The sequence below is a fragment of the Prionailurus viverrinus genome, chromosome B3 (genome assembly GCF_022837055.1).
Source record: "Prionailurus viverrinus isolate Anna chromosome B3, UM_Priviv_1.0, whole genome shotgun sequence".
NCBI lineage: Eukaryota > Metazoa > Chordata > Mammalia > Carnivora > Felidae > Prionailurus > Prionailurus viverrinus.
Genome location: NC_062566.1, coordinates 90,879,558 through 90,900,113, shown reverse-complemented (window position 1 = coordinate 90,900,113; position 20,556 = coordinate 90,879,558). Strand labels below are relative to the sequence as shown.

The following is a 20,556-nucleotide window of genomic DNA, read 5'->3' as shown; positions in this document are numbered from 1 at the left end:
AAATGTAGAAAAGTTACAGAAAGAATCAGCATCTAGTTGATTATTTAATGTTTATTTACTTTTGAGAGAGAGAAAGAGGACTAGGAGAAGAAGGGCAGAGAGAGGGAGACCCAGAATGTCAAACAGACTCTAGGCTCTGTGCTGACAGCTCAGAGCCCTATGCGGGGTTCCGACTCACAGATCATGAGATCATGACCTGAGCCGAAGTTGGATGTTTAACTAACTGAGCCACCCAGTGCCCCCAATTGATTATTAATATGACAAGTTTTATAGAAAGGGTAAAGAAATGAGAAAGTAATAAAGATGATACAAGAAATACAGCAACATAAGCAAAGGACCATGTGCCTAGTGAAGAAAAATGAAATCTAATTTGTCTAGATTTTATATTTTTGCCCTCTATTTTAAAAGTCATTATTATTCGAGGTGCCTAAGTGGCTCAGTCTGTTAAGCATCAGACTCTTTATTTCAGCTCACATCAGGACACCAGAGTCATGAAATGGAGCCTGGTGTCAAGCCTTGTATTGGGTTCCATGCTGAACGTGGAGCCTGCTTGGGATTGTTTCTCTCTCTCTCCTTCCCTCCCTCTGTGTCTCTCTGTGTCTCTCTGTCTGTCTCTCTCTCTTTCTCTCCTTTTGCCCCTCCTCTGCTTGTGCTCATACATGTGCACACACACTCTCTCAAAATAAATAATATTAAAAACTCATTATGATTGTATATTATGACTACATTTCTTCCTAAAGGATATGATGGTTGGAAAAGACCAAACTTTAAGTACATTCTATTAATGAACAAGTTTTTATTAAGCAGTACATGAAAGGTTTCTAACTAGTATTGTGAGAGAAACAGGATGAGCCTGTCCCAGGGGCCTTACGATTCAGGTAAAGAATAGAAGTAATGATAACTAAAAAGGAAACACGAAACAGTGATTTATAAATAGGTGTCTTAGTATAAAAATGCAATAAAAGATCCAAAGGAAGAGAATTTAACTGAGAAGTTCAGAAAGACTATAGGGTATGTACACATTTTTTTGAACTGCACTTCAGTTAAGATGGGAGCAGAAAAAGATGCATATCAGGGGGCGAGGGTGTCTTTTTAAAAGATGGAAGAGTTGGGGGGTGCCCGGGTGGCTCAGTTGGTTGAACATCCTGACTTCACCTCAGGTCATGATCTCATGATTAATTGGTTTGAGCCCCAGGTTGGGCTCTGTGCTGGCATCTTGGAACCTGCTTTGGATTCTGTGTCTCCCTCTCTCTCTCTCTCTACCCTTCCTTTCTTGTGCTCTGTCTCTGTCTCTCAAAAATAAATAAACATTAAAAAAAATGATGGCAGAGTTGGATATTACAAAGAGTTCAAAATCATGATGAAAGTAATTGGGAATATGGAATTTGAAGAATAGGGAAAATAATTTTGTGTAGACTGCATGGGGTCTCAAATAAGAACCTAAAGAATTTTGAAATGATGTTTCAGAGGAGAGCTGGCTAGGATATTTTAGCATGGACATGGCATGATGAAGACAGGTCTGATGGCAGCTACAGAATTATTGGAATAAAGGAGAGCTGCAGTTCTCCATAGTAGATGGTACATTACCTTAGCCAAAATGAGCACTCAAGCAATATTTGTTAAATCAATGATAAATAAGGATCTAAAGCAAATATTATGCCAATAGGATTGGAAAGGAAAGGTCATTTTGTGAAAGGAAAATTAAGAATAATCTAAAGCTCTTGATGTCATTTAATGTGGACTAATGAGAAACAGTAAAAAGTAAATGACGACATGACTTCTGAGTCTGGATTATGGGAGAATGATGGTGACTTGCATTAAAAATAACATCAGAAGAGAAAATTCATATGAGGTAATGCAGCCAGTATAATGGAGTGTACTAGTGAACCAACTTTAATATGACATTGTGTGCCTTACTGATGAAAATCTCCATCAAGCAGTTATCAGAGAACAAGAGATGAGGCTAGAAGTCAGAGGTGTGAAGACATGTACAAAGAGGCCAAAAGCATCCAAGAGGGAAAAAAATACATTGGGAAAGTATGAGATGCTTTCTTTTTGAAGGGAGGTGAGTAATGCAGGAAAAATAGAAGTCAGCAGGTGACATAAATAAACAAATAAATAACAATGATCAAAGAGAATTAGAAAGCCATGACAGATTTTTTAAGAGGTCCAGAGGGAGCAAAATTCAAGTGTACGGTCATTGTTGCTAACAAACATTGCAGATAAAAGGACAGGAAAAAAATATGAAAAGTTAGATTTTATTAGTTACAATACTATTGATAATTTCTTTCAAATACATTTTTTCTGTTGTTGTTTAGCTTAGAGATTTGTCAGGAATCTATAACATCAATACTAATTGAAGCAATGTTTCTAATTAGTACACTAGAAGATTGCAGAATAAAATTTGCACAACAGATAGAAAATGAAATGGAAAACAACCAAGAAGTGACTGAAGTATGATATTCTAATTACCTACACTGAGGGGCTGTCAAAGTAGCAAAGATAATCTAAAGTGTTAGAAAAAAGCAGAGAAATATAGAAGCATTTAAAAAAAAGAAAGATGTATTGAATTGTAACAAAAGAGCATTATTAATGGCATTAATAGGTATGGTTTCATTGGGGTGTTGAAATATTTTTTCAAATATGTATTAAAAATAATTTGTCAGTGGAAACAGAAACAAGTCGTGGCAGAATATAATTAACTCCGTGTGAATAGACAGACTTTATCACTAAATATACACCTAAATGACACTGTTTCTCCTTTGTATATATTTTAGAATCTTTATTACTGAAAAATTGCCTTTATAATTACTTTTAGAAATTGTCTATATTTATTAACATCTATTGAATTCAATTGGGTTCCAAGGAGATAATAAATCCTGGGGTAATACGTGCAAAGCAAAGCCTTGAGTGGTGAAATACAGGTAGTTATAGCACTTTTAATTGAAAAAGTATTCATTTATGAAGTGTCTCTAGCTAAGTCCTGTGCTAGGTGCTTGAAACATAATGCTGAGAGCAGGAAAGACATAATCCCTTCCCCCTAGGTACTTACTGGCAAAGGGATGAGTCTGGCAGAAAATCAATCCATTATTGAAATAAAAGGAAATTTGAGACTGTATTATGAAGATAATGATATAAACAGACCTCACAAAAAGGGATTTCTCCTCTTCCAGAGGTGAGGAAAGGCTTACCTGTGGAAGTGAGGAGTATTGGTACCTAAGAATGAGATGAAATTGATTAAGCATAGAGAGATAAAGAACCAACCATGTGAAAAGGTTCTGTGGTAGATGGAAGGATGTGTACAGGGCACTAAGAGAATGAGATGAGACTGGAGAGGAAAGGAGAATGCAGACCATATAGGGTTGACCATCATGTTGATAGCTATTGTGTTAACTTTAAGAATGATAGTTAAGCCATTGATGTGATTTAAACAGAGAAATGACATGATCAGATTTTCATATTAAAAAAAATCATGGAGGCACCTGGCTCTATTAGCAGGGGAGCCCAGCATCAGAAATTCTGCAGCTCAATACTCTGATTTGAGCAAGGAAATGATGTGATAAGATTTTCATATTTAAAAAAATCCTGGGGGTGCTTGTCTGGCTCAGTCAATAGAGCATCAAATTCTTTTTTTTTTTTTTTTTTTTTTTTTACATTTTTTATTTATTTATTTATTTTTTCTTTTTTTTTCCTTTTTTTTTTTTTTCTGAAATTTATTGACAAATTGGTTTCCATACAACACCCAGTGCTCATCCCAAAAGGTGCCCTCCTCAATACCCATCACCCACCCTCTCCTCCCTCCCACCCCCCATCAACCCTCAGTTTGTTCTCAGTTTTTAACAGTCTCTTATGCTTTGGCTCTCTCCCATTCTAACCTCTTTTTTTTTTTTTTTCCTTCCCCTCCCCCATGGGTTCCTGTTAAGTTTCTCAGGATCCACATAAGAGTGAAACCATATGGTATCTGTCTTTCTCTGTATGGCTTATTTCACTTAGCATCACACTCTCCAGTTCCATCCACGTTGCTACAAAAGGCCATATTTCATTTTTTCTCATTGCCACGTAATATTCCATTGTGTATATAAACCACAATTTCTTTATCCATTCATCAGTTGATGGACATTTAGGCTCTTTCCACAATTTGGCTATTGTTGAGAGTGCTGCTATGAACATTGGGGTACAAGTGGCCCTATGCATCAGTGCTCCTGTATCCCTTGGATAAATTCCTAGCAGTGCTATTGCTGGGTCATAGGGTAGGTCTATTTTTAATTTTCTGAGGAACCTCCACACTGCTTTCCAGAGCGGCTGCACCAATTTGCATTCCCACCAACAGTGCAAGAGGGTTCCCGTTTCTCCACATCCTCTCCAGCATCTATAGTCTCCTGATTTGTTCATTTTGGCCACTCTGACTGGCGTGAGGTGATACCTGAGTGTGGTTTTGATTTGTATTTCCCTGATAAGGAGCGACGCTGAACATCTTTTCATGTGCCTGTTGGCCATCCGGATGTCTTCTTTAGAGAAGTGTCTATACATGTTTTCTGCCCATTTCTTCACTGGGTTATTTGTTTTTTGGGTGTGGAGTTTGGTGAGCTCTTTATAGATTTTGGATACTAGCCCTTTGTCCGATATGTCATTTGCGAATATCTTTTCCCATTCCGTTGGTTGCCTTTTAGTTTTGTTGGTTGTTTCCTTTGCTGTGCAGAAGCTTTTTATCTTCATAAGGTCCCAGTAATTCACTTTTGCTTTTAATTCCCTTGCCTTTGGGGATGTGTCGAGTAAGAGATTAGAGCATCAAATTCTTGATCTCAGGGTCATGAGTTCAAGCCCCACATTGGGCATTCAGCCTATTTAAAAAACAAACAGACAAATAATTCCTGGTTATAGATAATTATGCTTGCTTGTGTTCTTAAACTATACTAAGCATAATCAGGAATTTCTTAGCAGAATGTAGGGTTTATAACATTACATTTAAAAATAAATAAGAAGAATGGCCAAGATTGAACATGTTTCAAAGTCAATAAAAGGATCTGAGAAGGGGATACTGAATATATGATTAATAAGTAACTGAAAGTCTATGATTCTTGTTTTTAAAGAAGGAAGAGTAAATTTAGAGGAATAGAGCTGAAGTTCAGTTTAGGATATGTTAAGTTTTAGGTGTCTATGAGACATCAAAATGGACATATTAAAGTAAAATATTGGTCTCTGTGTATGAAACTTAAGGGAGAATTCTGGAATAGAGATATAGAATTGAGGAGAGGAGCAGGAAGATAGGGCTTGTAGTGGCAAGGAGTAGTAGGTCACCAGGGGAATTTTGTAACTCAAAATCAACTGTGAAACAGAGTTCCAGGGAATCTAAATAGTTAAGTGTTGAGAGGAGAAAGAAAAGTGTAAAAAGCTAAGGAATAGCAGTCACAGAAGTAAAAGGAGTAAAATACGTCATGTTATTCAAAAATTATCTGAGGAGGGGCCACGTTGACAGAGCAGCATGGAAGTTCTCTGCTTCTGTCATTCCTGAAATGCAGCCAGATCAGCACAAAATCTTTTTGCACACATAGAAAATTGATCCAAGGACAAACACAACAATTTGCATAACATGAGCCACAGAACTCGGCAGGTATGTGGTGTGAAGAAGTGAACTGGGAAGAGAGAGAAGCTGCAGAGGGTAGGAAGCTGTATTTGCAGAGAGAGGAGAGAGATTGTGGGAGGGAGGAGTACAGGAAAAGCCCTCCCCCTGAAAGTAGATAGAGAGAAAGACAAAGAATGGAAATGCCTATAAGTGACTGAATAAAAGGGAGAAAGGAGAAATGAGAGGATTTCAATGCCATTAAGACTCTATTAGGAGGGGAGCCCAACATCAGAAATTCTGCAGCTCAATACCTGGTAGTGCTCTAGTGGGAAGGGAGAATCCCCAGGAGCAGGCAGCAGGGTCTGCAGGGTCTGTGGACCACATGGGGAGAAGCAGTTCCCATGCTAGGAGGGCATTGGGTAGAGGCCATATGGCCTCCCCACAGGCAAAGATCCTAGTGGACCCCAGAGAAAATGATTGCTGGCACTGGAACAAAGAGGCCAGTGTGCAGTGCAACCTCACACCAGTTGTATGTTGTAATTTACCGTAATCTCTGAATCTCTGTTGCTATGTGATCACACAAACTTATTCTGGGCCAAGTTGGTACCCAACACAGTCTCTGAGCCTCTGCAGCAACACAATTGCAAGAACATTACTGGGGACAAGACAGTGCCCAGCCATTGCTCAGCAAGACTCTCCCGAGAGAGTCTGAGCAGATACAAGCCACAGGGCCCTCAGAAGTGAGGGGTTTGGAAACACAGCCCCATCTGAGATAAAATTTGGGAGAGAAGTGCTGCCTGGCAGGCTGACAGGTTGGATGTGAACACTGTAGAGGAGAGGATTGGACAGAAGCTATAGACAAAGGAGGGGTGCTTGATTGCCAGTTGGTGAGAGCACAGAGTTCTGGTGGGAGAGACTGAAAAGTTGGGTGATGCCATTGTTACCTTTCCTGTGCATCCGCGCATACACACTCACAGGTCCCACACCAATCCACCCCAGTAAGATAAGCAGCGCCACCTGGTGGACGACAGAGCCATTACACCAGCCCTGTCCAACTGTGCAAACCAAGCTCTAGAGGACCACCACAAGTCTCTCTGTGTGCTTAATTTACTGACTATAAAGTGCTTCATAGTTTACTTTAGGAGAAACTGGATGTAATTTCATTTGGATTTCATTCTGTTCACTGCTCCATATATTCGTTTTTTTTTCTTTTCTTATTCTTGGATACAGAAAGATTTTTTTTCCATTTTCATAAAAAATATCCTTTAATTTTTATGTTATATTTTTAATTACTTTTTTGTAAATTTTCTTAGTCTATTTTACTTTCATTTTATATTATTGTATACTTTTTAAATTTCTCAAACGTTTTCTTACATTGTTTTCCTTTTTAAAAATTTTCTTTTCTTTCCCTTTTTCTTTATTCTGTCAAGTTTATTTCATTTATTTGATTTTTGTGTCGTTTTGATTTTTTTAATTTTTAATTTTTATTTTATGAATTCTTATTTTTCATCCAAAATGATGACATGAAGGAATTCACCCCAAATGAACAGGAAGAAATGACAGCCAAGGACTTAATCACCACATATGTGTAGGCAGATGTCTGAACAAGAATTTAGAATCACGATAATTAGAACTAGCTGATGTTGAAAAAAGGATAGAATCCCTTCTGCAGAAATAAAAGAAGTAAAATCTAGTCAGGATGAAATTAAAAATGCTATAACTGAGATTCAGCCTTGAATGGATGCCATGGTGTCAAGGATGGATAAAGCAGAACAATGAATCAGTGATATGGAAGACAAACTTATGGAGAATAATGAAGCAGAAAAAAAGAGGGACATTAAGGCAAAAGAACACAATATAAGAGTTAGAGAACTCAGTGACTCATTAAAAAGGAATAACATCCAAATTATAGGAGTCTCAGAAGATCAAGAGAGAAAAAGGGGTAGAAGGATTGTGTGGAAAATCATAGTGGAAAACTTTCCTAACCTAGGGAAAGACACAGACATCAAAATCCAGGAAGCACAGAGAACATCCATTAGATTCAACAAAAAAGCGACCATCAACAATGGTAGACAAATTCACAAAATACACAGACAAGGAGAGAATTATGAAAGCAGCAAGGGAAAAAAAAAGTCCTTAACCTATAAGGGAGGATGGGTTCACACAAACCTATCCACAGAAATTTGGCAGGCAAGAAAGGAGTGGCAGGATATATTCAATGTGCTGAATCAGAAAAACATGCAGCCAAGAATTCTTTATCCAGCAAGGCTGTCATTCAAAATAGAAGGAGAGGTGAAGAGTTTCCCAGACAAAAACTAACGGAGTTTGTGACCATTAAGTCATCCCTGCAAGAAATTTTAAGGAAGACTCTCTGAGGGCAGAAAAGACAAAACAAAACAAAAAAGATCAAAAGCAACAAAGACTAGAAAGGACCAGTGAACACCACCAGACACTACAACTCTGCAGGCAACACAATGGCAATAAGTTTATATCTTTCAGTGCTTTAAACGTCAATGGATTAAATGCTCCAATCAAGAGACATAGGGTACCAGAATGGATAAGAAAACAAGATCCATCTATCTGCTGTTTACAAGAGACCCACTTTAGACCTAAAGACACCTTCAAATTGAAGGTAAGGGGATGGAGAACCATCTATCATGCTAATGGTCAACAAAAGAAAGACGGAGTGGCCATCCTTATATCAGACAATCTAGACTTTAAAATAAAGACTGCATCAAGAGATGAAGAAGAGCATTATATCATAATTAAGGGGTCCGTCCACCAAGATCTAACTATTGTAGAAATTTATGCTCCCAACACAGAGAACCCAAATGTATAAATCAATTAGTCACAAAAATAAGGAAACTTGTTGACAATAATACCATAATAGCAGGGGAATTCAACACCCCACTTACAGCAATGGACAGAAAATAGAAAATCAACAGGTAAACAACGGCTTTGAATGACACACTGGACCAGATGGACATAACAGATATATTCAGAATATTTCATCCTAAAACATCAGAATACATATTCTTCTCGAGTGCACGTGGAACATTCTCCAGAATAGATCACATACTGGGACGCAAATCAGCCCTCAACTAGTACAAAAAGATCAAGATCATACTGTTCATATATTCACACCACAATGCTATGAAACTCAAAATCAACCACAAGAAAAAATTTGGAAAAACAACAGATACTTGGAGACTAAAGAACATCCTGTTAAAAAGTGAATGTGTTCACCAAGGAATTAAAGAGGAAATTAAAAAGTACATGGAAGCCAATGGAAATGACAGCACCACAGACTAAAACCTCTGGGATGCAACAAAGGTTGTCATAAGAGGGAAGTATATAATATGCAGGCCTTCCTAAAGAAGGAAGAAATGTCTCAGCTATACAACCTAACCTTACACCTTAAAGAAATGGGAAAAGAGCAGCAAATAAAATCCAAAATAAGCAGAAGATGGTAAATGGTAAATATGAGAGCAGAAATCAATACTATCAAATTCAACAAAACAGCACAGATCATTGAAACCAGGAGCTGGAAGGGGCGCCTGGGTGGCGCAGTCGGTTAAGCGTCCGACTTCAGCCAGGTCACGATCTCGTGGTCCGTGAGTTCGAGCCCCGCGTCGGGCTCTGGGCTGATGGCTCAGAGCCTGGAGCCTGTTTCCGATTCTGTGTCTCCCTCTCTCTCTGCCCCTCCCCCGTTCATGCTCTGTCTCTCTCTGTCCCAAAAATAAATAAACGTTGAAAAAAAAAAGGTTTAAAAAAAAAAGAAACCAGGAGCTGGTTCTTTGACAGAATTAACAAAATTGATAATCCCCTAGCTAGTTTGATCAAAAAGAAAAAGGAAAGGACCCAAATAAATGAAATCAAGAAGAGGAGAGATCACAACCAACACTGCAGAAATACAGACAATAATAAGGGAATATTATTAGCAATTATATGCCAATAAATTGGGAAATCTGGAAGAAATGGACAAATTCCTAGAAACATGTACACTACCAAAACTGGAAGAGGAAGAAATAGAAAATTTGAACAAGACCTATAACCGGGAAAGAAATGGAATTAGTAATCAAAAATCTCCCAAAAGACAAGAGTCCGGGGCCAGATGGCTTTCCAGGAGAATTCTACAAAACATTTAAAGAAGAGTTAGCACCTATTCTCTTGAAGCTGTTCAAAAAAAATAGAAATGGAAGGAAAACTTCCAGTCTCATTCTATGAGGCCAGCATTACCTTGATTCCAAAACCAGACAAAGACCCTACTAAAAAGGAGTACTATAGACCGATTTCCCTGATGAACATGGACACAAAAATTCTTAACAAGATCCTAGCCAACTGGATCCAACAATACGTTACAAGAATTATTCACCATGATCAAGTGGGATTTATATCTGGGATGCAGGGCTGGTTCAATATCCACAAGTCAGTCACTGTGATACATCACATTCATAAATGAAAGAACAAGACTCACATGATCCTCTCAATAGGTGTAGAGAAAGCATTTGACAAAATACAGCATCCTTTCTTGATAAACACCCTCAAAATTGGGATAGAAGGATCATACCTCAAGATCATAAAAACCATATATTAAGGACCCACTGCTAATATTGTCCTCAATGGGGAAAAACTGAAAGCTTTCCCCCTTAGGTCAGGAACATGACAGGGATGTCCACTCTTGTCACTGTTATTCAACATAATATTGGAAGTGCTAGCCTCAGCAATCAGACAACACAAAAGAATAAAAGGGATCCACATCAGCAAGAAGGAAGTCAAACTTTCACTCTTCACAAACAACATGATACTCTATATGGAAAACCCAGAAGATTCCACCAAAAAACCGCTAGAACTGATCCGTGAATTCAGCAGAGTCACAGGATATAAAATCAATGCACAGAAATCGGTTGCATTTCTATGCACAAATAATGAGGCAACAGAAAGAGAAATCAAGGAATCAGCCCCATTTACAATTGCACCAAAACCATAAAATACCTAGGAGGTATAACCAAAGAGGTGAAAAATCTATATGCTGAAAAGTGTAGAAAGCTTATGAAAAAACTGAAGAGGGCACAAAAAAATTGGCAAAATTTTCCATGCTCATGGATTGGAAGAACAAATATTATTAAAATGTTGATATTATCCAAAGCAATCTACATATTTAATACAATACCTATCAAAATAACAACAGCATTCTTTACAGAGCTAGGACAAACAAGCCTAAAATTTGTATGGAACCAGAAAAGACCCTGAATAGCCAAGGCAATCCAGAAAAAGAAAACCAATGCTGGAGGCATCATAATCCTGGACAGTATGGTACTGGCACAAAAACTGACACTTAAATCAATGGAACAGAATAGAGAACCCAGAAAGGGACCCAGAAACATATGGTTAACTAATCTTTGACAAAGCACGAAAGAATATCCAATGGAATAAAGACAGTGTCTTCAGCAAATGGTGTTTGGAAACCTGGACAACGATATGCAGTAGAATGAACCTGGTCCACTTCCTTACGTAATATGCAAAAATAAATTCAAAATGGATGAAGGACCTAAATGTAAGATAGGAAGCCATCAAAATCCTAGAGGAGAAAGTAGACAAAAAACCTCTTTGATCATGGCTGCAGCTACATCTTACTCAACATGTCTCCAGAGGCAAAGGAAACAAAAACAAAAATGAACTATTGGGACCTCATCAAGATAAAAAGCTACTGCTCAGCACAGGAAATAATCAGCAAAACTAAAAGACAACCAATGGAATGGGAGAAGATATTTGCAAATGACATATCAGATAAAGGGTTAGTATCCAAAATCTATAAAGAACTTAATCAAACTAAACACCCCAAAAAACAAATAATCCAGTGAAGAAATGGGCAGATGACATGAATAGACGGTTTTCCAAAAAAGACACCTAGATTGCCAACAGACACATGAAAACATGCTCAACATCATTCATCTTCAAGGAAATACAAATCAAAACCACAATGAGATACCATCTCACACCAGTCAGAATGGCTAAAATTAATAATTCTGGCAATGACACGTATTGGTTAGGATATGGAGAAAGAGAAACACTTTTGCACTCCTGGTGGAAATGCAAACTTATGCAACCACTCTGGAAAACAGTATGAAGGGTCCTCAAATAATAAAAAATAGAACTACCCTACAATTCAGCAATTGCACTACTAGGTATTTATCCAAATACACAGGTGTGCTGTTTCAAAGGGGCATATGCGCCCCAGTGTTTAAAGCAGCACTATTGACAATAGCTGAAGTATGGAAAGAGCCCAAATGTTCAACAACAGATGAATGGATGAAAAAGATGTGACATATGTGTATATATACACAGACACACACACACACACACATGCATGCGCACGTGCACATACATACACACACAATGGTGTATTACTTGGGAATCAAAAAGAATGAAATCTTGCCATTTCCAACAACAAGGATGTAATTAGAGTGTATTATGGTAAGCACAATTAGAGAAAGGCAAATATCATGACTTTACTCATATGTAGAATTTAAGATACAAAACAGATGAACATAAGGGAAGGAAAACAAATAATATGAAAACAGGAAGGGGGACAAACCATAACAGATTCTTAGATATGGGAACAAACTGAGGGTTGCTGAGGGTTTTGGGTGGGGGGATGTGCTAAATGGGCAAGGGACGTTAAGGAAGACACTTGTTGGGAGGAGCACTGGGTATTATATGTCAGGGATGAGTCACTGGATTCTACTCCTGAAATCATTATTGCACTATATGCTGACTCACTTGGATGTAAAGTAAAAAACTGAAAAAAAAATATATTAGTCAACTGGTTCTAGAGTAACATTTTCTTTCAACTATACTTTCTAGATAAGCACACACTTTTCTAGGCATTGTGTTTAGTGAGTGTAAGTGAGAACTCTGTAATACACTGAGAATATATTTTAAATATAAGTTCTAGAAACACACGCACTATGTATATTCATGTGGGATGAATTTGCAATTGTTTGTATAGAAAAATTACAGTGTCTTTCCTAAAGAAAAATTAAAGATAGGAGATTGTTTCTAAGCCCCCTGAGGAAAGTGGACTGATTTAAGACTGAATTTTGACAGTGAATGAGTGGAATTATAGCCACAGTACCCCTGCATACTGAAGGAGAGATTCATTTGACACATTTGCAAAACTAGGTGTGAATGTCTACCTGTGAGCAAGCTTTTTTTTTGTTGCAAATGAGCAGGTAGTGCTTATATGTCTTCTCACTATGTATTCTGACCCTTTTGAAGAGTATATGAAAGTATTACAATTTTTAGGATTTGAGTGATGTTATACATTGTTACATGTAGATATTATCTGGAAAAAAATAACATTTTGAAAATTACTATACCAAATATGATTTCATTGGGATACTGTTTATCATTTCCATAATTCATTTACTTATGAGAATAACTATTTGGAGACTATGCATTAATGACCTTAAAGTAACAAAATCTCAAGAGACCTATTTTAAATTGGGCAGTAGGGTTTTTTTTTCTTTAATTTTTTATTGTTGTTGTTTGTTTGCTCTTTTACCCTTTGAATAATTTCATTGTTTTACATGGTCTTTCCTGGATTATCAAGAGTTTGTCCAGCTTTCCTGATTTGAGTGTATGATTTTGCAGATTTACCTGGAAGATCTAGGTCTTGAACTCCTGACTATAAGATAGCAAGAGCAGTAATTATTCAGAAACATTCATGAATGCTTCTTTAAGACAGTTCTATATCTGTCATCTATCATTGATACATATACACAAAATATTTATATTTATAAATTTAATTGCCTGTTATTAGATTGATTTCAATAACTTTTCTACCAACAGCTTTTCGTTTATTAGCTCTTCTTCAGAATCCTTTTCTTTCAAAACATTTCATGTTGAAGTCTATATAGATTGCAGCATTTGTTGAATAAACTCCATTATTAAGTACACTGTTCTGATCTTTGCATAATAATTGGCATAACCACCACCAGAAATAGATTTCTCCCCTTATGAAGCTAATTTGCAAAGAAAATGTTGAGTTTTCATTGTAGTCTGTTAGTTTTTATCTCCAGGCACATTGCGGTATTATTTTTAAATGGATGTGGTGTTTTTGTTGTTTGTTTGTTTTTGTTTTTGTTTTATTTAAAGACATTTTCCTTCAAAATAAGACAATCTGCTAGATTTTGATAATAATATGATTTAATACACTATAATGCCATGATTCATCATTCATTCATTTTGGTTACTGTTGACTTTTTCTAATGACCTTTTCTACGTTTTCAGGGTGAAACCAAGATCTTAAAACTAAAGAATCTTCGACCTCAGGACTATGCTAATTATAGCTGCATTGCTTCAGTGAGGAATGTATGTAATATTCCTGATAAGATGGTGTCATTTAGACTTTCCAACAAAACAGGTATGGAGCTATCTCTCAGTGTCTTATGTCTTTTATCCATTGTTAATGTTTAAAAAGGCTCTAACTTTCTTGTAGACCAAATTATTTCTTTAGTATAAGTAGGTACAAGGCATCTTTATTTTTCCCCCAGAAAAGTCTGTGATATCTGGAAAGCTTTTAGTAAATGCACACTTTACAATGCAATATGTTCCCATGTTAGGTTTGTTTATATTGCATACAAAATTGTGCTTCCTTAAGATATTGTATTCATAAATGTCACAAGCATGCCCATGTCCTGTTCAAAACATTCTGAGAAATATTAGATTCTTCATATAAAAATTTATGGTCTAAATTGCTAAAAGTGTTTTGTAATTCCAAAGCTAAGTAACAGAATCCCTCTCTTACTCTGTTTCAAGTCAAGATAGTTAATTGGTAATTTCAGGTAGGTGTTTTCTGGAAAGCATTTTTGTAGAAAATGTCAAAACATTAGCAAGATTGCAACTTAAGTCAGCCTGTGTTTAGTACTATAGACCTCAGAATAACTGCAAACATATTAAAACGGAATTGCTAAATGAAAGAGCAAAGAGAGAGCATGGGAATGGACTGTCTTTTCTATGATTGTGTCCAGTCACCCCAATCAAATAGAATTTGAACTGGTGTTGAGAAACTTGCAGTGGCAATTAATATAAATTATTACTTTTAAATAATGCTATTAAAATATGGAGTTTTAAAAGGACTTTTCTCATTAACAGAAACCTGGAAAGGTGTGTGTTGGGTGTGCATGGGTATAGGTTTTGATTCTGCCACTTATTAGCACTTGGATTTTGCTGAGCAAATCACTTCACACTTCTTTGCCTCAGTTTCCTCATAAATTCTTAACGTTGTAGAGAAGAATTCATGAGTTAATATACATAAAGCACTTGGAACACTTTGTCAGCTTTTTCAACAAAGAACTAGTCAGCATCCCCATCCAGCTCATTTGGTAAGAAAATTAAACCTGGGACTTTATTGGAAGGTGGAAACAACATGTGCTCAAACATTGACCCATCAACATATGTTCCATTGAGTTGTTAAAATTTTGAAAGGTCATTTTAAAAATGTATTCATGGGGCACCTGGGTGGCGCAGTCGGTTAAGCGTCCGACCTCAGCCAGGTCACGATCTCGCGGTCCGGGAGTTCGAGCCCCGCGTCAGGCTCTGGGCTGATGGCTCAGAGCCTGGAGCCTGTTTCCGATTCTGTGTCTCCCTCTCTCTCTGCCCCTCCCCCGTTCATGCTCTGTCTCTCTCTGTCCCAAAAATAAATAAACGTTGAAAAAAAAAAGTAAAAAAAAAGTATTCATTCATTTATTTGTCAGAAGTGTATTGGGTTCCTATTCTGGGTCAGCAATGATAGGCACAGGAATATTGGATAAGATGTAAATTGCCTTAAACTGGAGAAATGATTTCTTAAGCAGCAGGTAAAAGTCATTTGTGGAAGGTAGAAGAAGAAAGTGGGAGATGAAAATAAACTTTATCAAGAAGGATGAGAAAGACTTGAGGGAAACTACGTTGAATAAAAAAAATAGAAATATAAAATTTTAGGAGACCTAAGACTTATAGAAGTTAATCTCATTTCACTTAAAAAAGAAGAAATATGATATTGAGAAATAATTATCAGAGATTAACATGTAAGAACTGGGTGTGATGATGCTGTTGTTCTTATCATGAAATACTTTGTGAATTATTATAACTGATTTTGTTTTTCTTAGTTTCTTTAATTTATTTTTAAAATACACATGATCCAGAGAGAAAAATTAGAAATAAAATGTAAGTAGGTTCTATGGGATGAGGAAACATTGCGACATAATAAGGACAAAGTAGTAGGTATTATTACATATGTCACAGCTTTGCCCTTGACAATGTTTTATTACTTTTAAAAGTATTTCTTGTTTATTGTCTCAGTTTATCTTTATAACTACTGGGATGTAAGCAGCTAGATGTTTTGTTTTCTTTTTATCACGTCTTTATCATTTGATACATAACATACTATCCCATAGTGATTAAAGTATCCTCATTGGGTTGTTTTGAGAATGAACTAAATCAACATAAACAAAAATTCTTTGAAGTCTAAGAGGTACAACAAAATTATAGTTAACATTTTTTTTCTGCTTCAGGAATGTATACTTTATTATTTCTCAATGTTCTATGGCTACTAACAACAGGGGACAAAATCTATCCCAATGTTTGAGGAGTTGTTTTAAATAGGAGACTGACTAGCTATTCAAAATTTTTTGTAGAGCTAGAGAAAATGAACTTAAATTTCAACTGGAGTTTTGTTAGGAAAAAAAAAAAGCACGTATTATCCTAAAGCTGAATGGAGAAGATTACCATGAGAGGTGATAGACTTTCCCTGCCTGAGGTCTTAGAAAGCAGTTGGGTGACTTTATTTCTGAGGTGATTTTTAACATTTGCAGCTGAGAAAACAAAGATTTGACTCCCTGTCTTACAGAGAGCACAGGAACTCTGTAATATAGATGTTTTGTTTAACTGTTCAGTTTTCTGTTCCATTCTTTATTTTTCAGACTGCAGTGTTGCATATGTAGACTGAGCTAACAAAATAACCTATTTTTCTCTTTTATAAATTATCTCACAAAAATCTTAAATTGATGTTCACTGAAAAATGAGCATCAGAGTTATGGTAAATAATTGGGTTTAAAAATACAAGTTAGTGCCTTGTTTGACACTTCACTAACTATAATTGGGCACATCCTGCAGCCTGGTGCTTTACATATTCAATCCAGGTTTCTTCTGCATTTTCACCATCTGGTTGTACTCTTAAGTTGAAAGAGTTGGTGCATTTCAAATAGGTGGAATCTTGAGGTGGCTCTCAAATTACACCAGGAATAAATTAAGCTTTCAGCATCTTCATGCAAACAGGTCAATAAACTGACAAGTGCATACAGGCTATTTCATTGCTAACACTGGAAGATCAGGAGTCACCATGGCCGTAATCGATGTGAGAGACAGGTGCTCTTTATCGTTTCACTCTTGTGAATCTTTAAATGACATAAAGTTCCCATATTTTTAACTCTTGGTTTGCAAAATGTCAAAGAAAATATTTAAAGTATTGAGGGGGAGAATATTCTATTACAAATATTGTAATATCTGTGATTGCTCTTGTTTGTTAATTAATTTGTTGACGAAAGGATAACTTTGGAAATAATTTTTGTAATGGAGATCAAATAATTGACTATTAAATGTATTTTTGGTATAATTTTATTCTAACATCTCAGGGAAACTTTGTAATTGTAGTCAGGGTATTGATATGCTTTGCACAATGCCCAAATGACATAGCCTATGAAGATGGAGACAGTCCTCTGTGAATAACGTTTTCAAAAAGTTTTTGCAGCAGAACAATTGCATCATGGAGTATAGTTCTCTGGGCCCTTCCTATACCTGCTGAATTACACTTTCTGCAATGTATACACTTTAACCAAGTATAAATGATTGCTTTGGAAAACAAAAACTGTATCATTAGAGTGTTTTCCATGAACCAGTCTATTTTGTGAATAGGAACTTTTGTTAATAAGAGTCTGTTTTTTTATAGAACTGCTTAGAAAAGCCATGTTTAGGTGTCATTTTAAAAGGCAGCATCATATGTAGATTTACCAACAACATATTTCCTTAAATTTTCTGCTATGAATTGGCATATAGTAGAGCTTATAATTGAATATCATTGGACCATGGAGGAGTGTCCAATCATTTGTTGGCCCCTGTTGGTTACTTGGCATGCTATGGAAAATCTCCTATCATAGAAATGTCATTATTTATCATACCTGATCTAGCTGTCTTAGGACTTATCATGACAGTTTGTAGAATTTTATAAAATATGAAGATTTTAGGTGTATTAATTTCTTGTCATAATGTTGTAGCAGAGACCAAAGTTGTTTCCTACTCCTGTTTGGAAGACAAAGATTAGCTCTTGATAGGTAAATTCCCAATGTAGCTGTATTTTTCTTAGTTCATTAAAACAAGCCTGTTAAAATTTGTAAATTTAGAATATTAATAAATATAGGTATATATTTTAAATTATCATAATTATGTTAACTTTGAATATTAAATACTAAAATTTCTCAGATAATTTATACTTCTAACATGAGGGCACATAGGAATTATGATAAAGCAAATTTAATTTATTTTAATTTATTTCTAGCACTTATATATTGATGTGTCATGATTTGAAAGGCAAGTAAGAATTAAGTAGGTTACTTATATTAGGATGAAAAACATATTTTGTACCTGCTTGAGAGGTTATGATGTAGTCTGTAAAGAAATGGGACAGGTGGGGCTAATTTTACTTAATTATATAGTCTTTTGATTTAGTCTGCTCACATTTAGCATTTATAAAAATTATCTAATTAAGATGTCTTCCTGAAATGTGCATCACATTTAGGAACCAATTCATCATAAAAGTTATTGCTGGCTAAATAAATAGGGCAAACCTATACCCCTTTCTCCTCTTCCTCTCTCTCTCCCTTCTATCTCTTTTTCATCTTCTTTCTCTTTTTCCCCCCTCCCCCCCTTTAATCTGTGTTAATAAGAGAGGTTAGGAGAAATCTCTGTTTTTTATGCTAGGTAACTGTTACCTATTCTGTTAGATAACCCACCTGGTAGCTATAATATAAATTCCCAGCAATTACAATAAACTTCAATGTAAGATTTTTTGTACATTGTGATTTATGGTAGTTTTATGTTTATGGGAATTTAATAGGTGTTATGAGAAATAAAATAATATTTCAGTTATAGGAGTAGTATAGGAATAGCTGTAGATATGAAATAAAAATACATAAACACTTCCTCTTGTAAAATGGTATGCCCTTTTTCATAGATAGCCCATTTAAATGCAAAGAAAGGGGCAGTAGACATTTTGCTGTACATGTGGGTGCTGACCTCAGGCATTTTTCTTAGCTATATGGATATTTGAGTGTCTTGCCTTTTGGTGGTCTCTCCTGCATCTATACAATCAGTAGTATCATTTATTAGGACTTAAATATGGTGTTTCACGGGCACCTGGGTGGCTCAGTCAGTGAAGCGTCCATCTTCAGCTCAGGTCATGATCTCACAGTTGGTGGGTTTGAGCCCCACGTTGAGCTCTGTGCTGACAGCTCTGTGCCTGGAGCCTACTTCAGATTCTTTGTCTCCCTCTCTCTGCTCCTCCCCTGCGCACAATCTGATTTTCACTCAAAAATAAATAAACCTTAAAAAAATAAAAAAAAATATGGCATTTCACCAACAATAATAACTCTTTAAAAAAAAACTACATTTGTGAGAAGTACATAGTGCAAATACAATGACTTCCTTGTACTAGTTTTCTTGGGCTGCCATAACAGAATGCCATAGATGGGTGGCCTAACAACAGAAACTTATGTTTTCACAGTCTAGAGGCTGGAAGTCTAAGATTAAGATGCTGTTCAAGTTGAGTTTTGGTGATGCCTCTCTTTCTTGGCTTGTAGATAGCTGCCTTCCCAGCTGTGGTCTTTCCTCTGTGGTTCACAGAGGGAGGGCATGAATGAGCTAGAGCTCTTGTGTCTCTTCCTCCTCTCATAAAGACACAGCAGATTACAGTCCCACCTTTATGACCTCATTTAACCTTAATTATGTCCTAAAGGCCCTATCTCCAATACAGTCACACCAGGGGTTAGGGCTTGAACACATTGAATTTAGGGGCACACATTTCAGTCCATAACACTTTGAAATGACTGAAAGGTAGCTTTTGCATTTAGGATTCCTTTTCTTTTAAAATTTCAGATATAAGTTTATAATATATGTAAAATCCATGTAAGAAAATGAATCTAACATTTAAAGAAAAAAAAACTTTCTTCATTAGTATCACAAAGTATTTCAACTCTAGTGAGAGTGTTTGTGGCCCTGTAATTTTAGGTTTGGAGATTACAAGCAACTGTAAAAGGTGAATGAAAATCTAGTGAGGGCAGAAATCACTTTTGTAATAGTATTAGCATGAAATTTTAAGAGCATGATCAAAATATTGAAATAAGATCACAGATAATATACACAGAACCCATACATTATTTTTCTGATTTCCCTTTTGGTGAAGTTAGTATGTGCAACAGAAAATAAAACAGAAGGAAAAAAAACACAGAAAAAAGCCGAAAATCACTATTTCACACACTGAAATATTGGGAACATGAGTGCCTTAATGGATATTTTTTATCATAGATAATTCACATTTTCTAAAACCGGTATTTACTACTAAATCCACCAACAGAACACACATAATGTTGATATGCTATCATTAGAGAATGAGATGTTTCCTATAACTCTTTTGCATGAATTTGGAAATTCAAAAATCTTAGATTCAAATTCTGGTTTTCTGAACTTGTAGATGTTACTTGGTTTCTTTAAACTTATTTTCCCCCACATAAAATGGGGATAATACAAAGTTTCACGTTATTTAGTTTTGTAGGCTCTAAATGCTATTAAATGAAAAACTTAAAAAAATATCTGGCATATAACAAATATAATATATAATAGATATAATTGGGTTGTTAACCTAGATAATAGAAAGAAGGAATAAAATGACACCATTA

At 36.0% G+C, this 20,556-nt stretch overlaps 1 protein-coding gene across 1 annotated transcript in view; it reads left to right on the top strand.

Annotated features, from left to right (window-relative positions):
* The window catches only part of MDGA2 (MAM domain containing glycosylphosphatidylinositol anchor 2), an 859,176-nt gene that overhangs the window by 547,980 nt on the left and 290,640 nt on the right, over positions 1 to 20,556 (top strand). Inside the window, exon 5 of the mRNA XM_047864378.1 lies at positions 13,859 to 13,991. Coding sequence (XP_047720334.1) covers positions 13,859 to 13,991 — 133 coding nt within the window. The remainder of the gene's footprint in view (positions 1 to 13,858; positions 13,992 to 20,556) is intronic.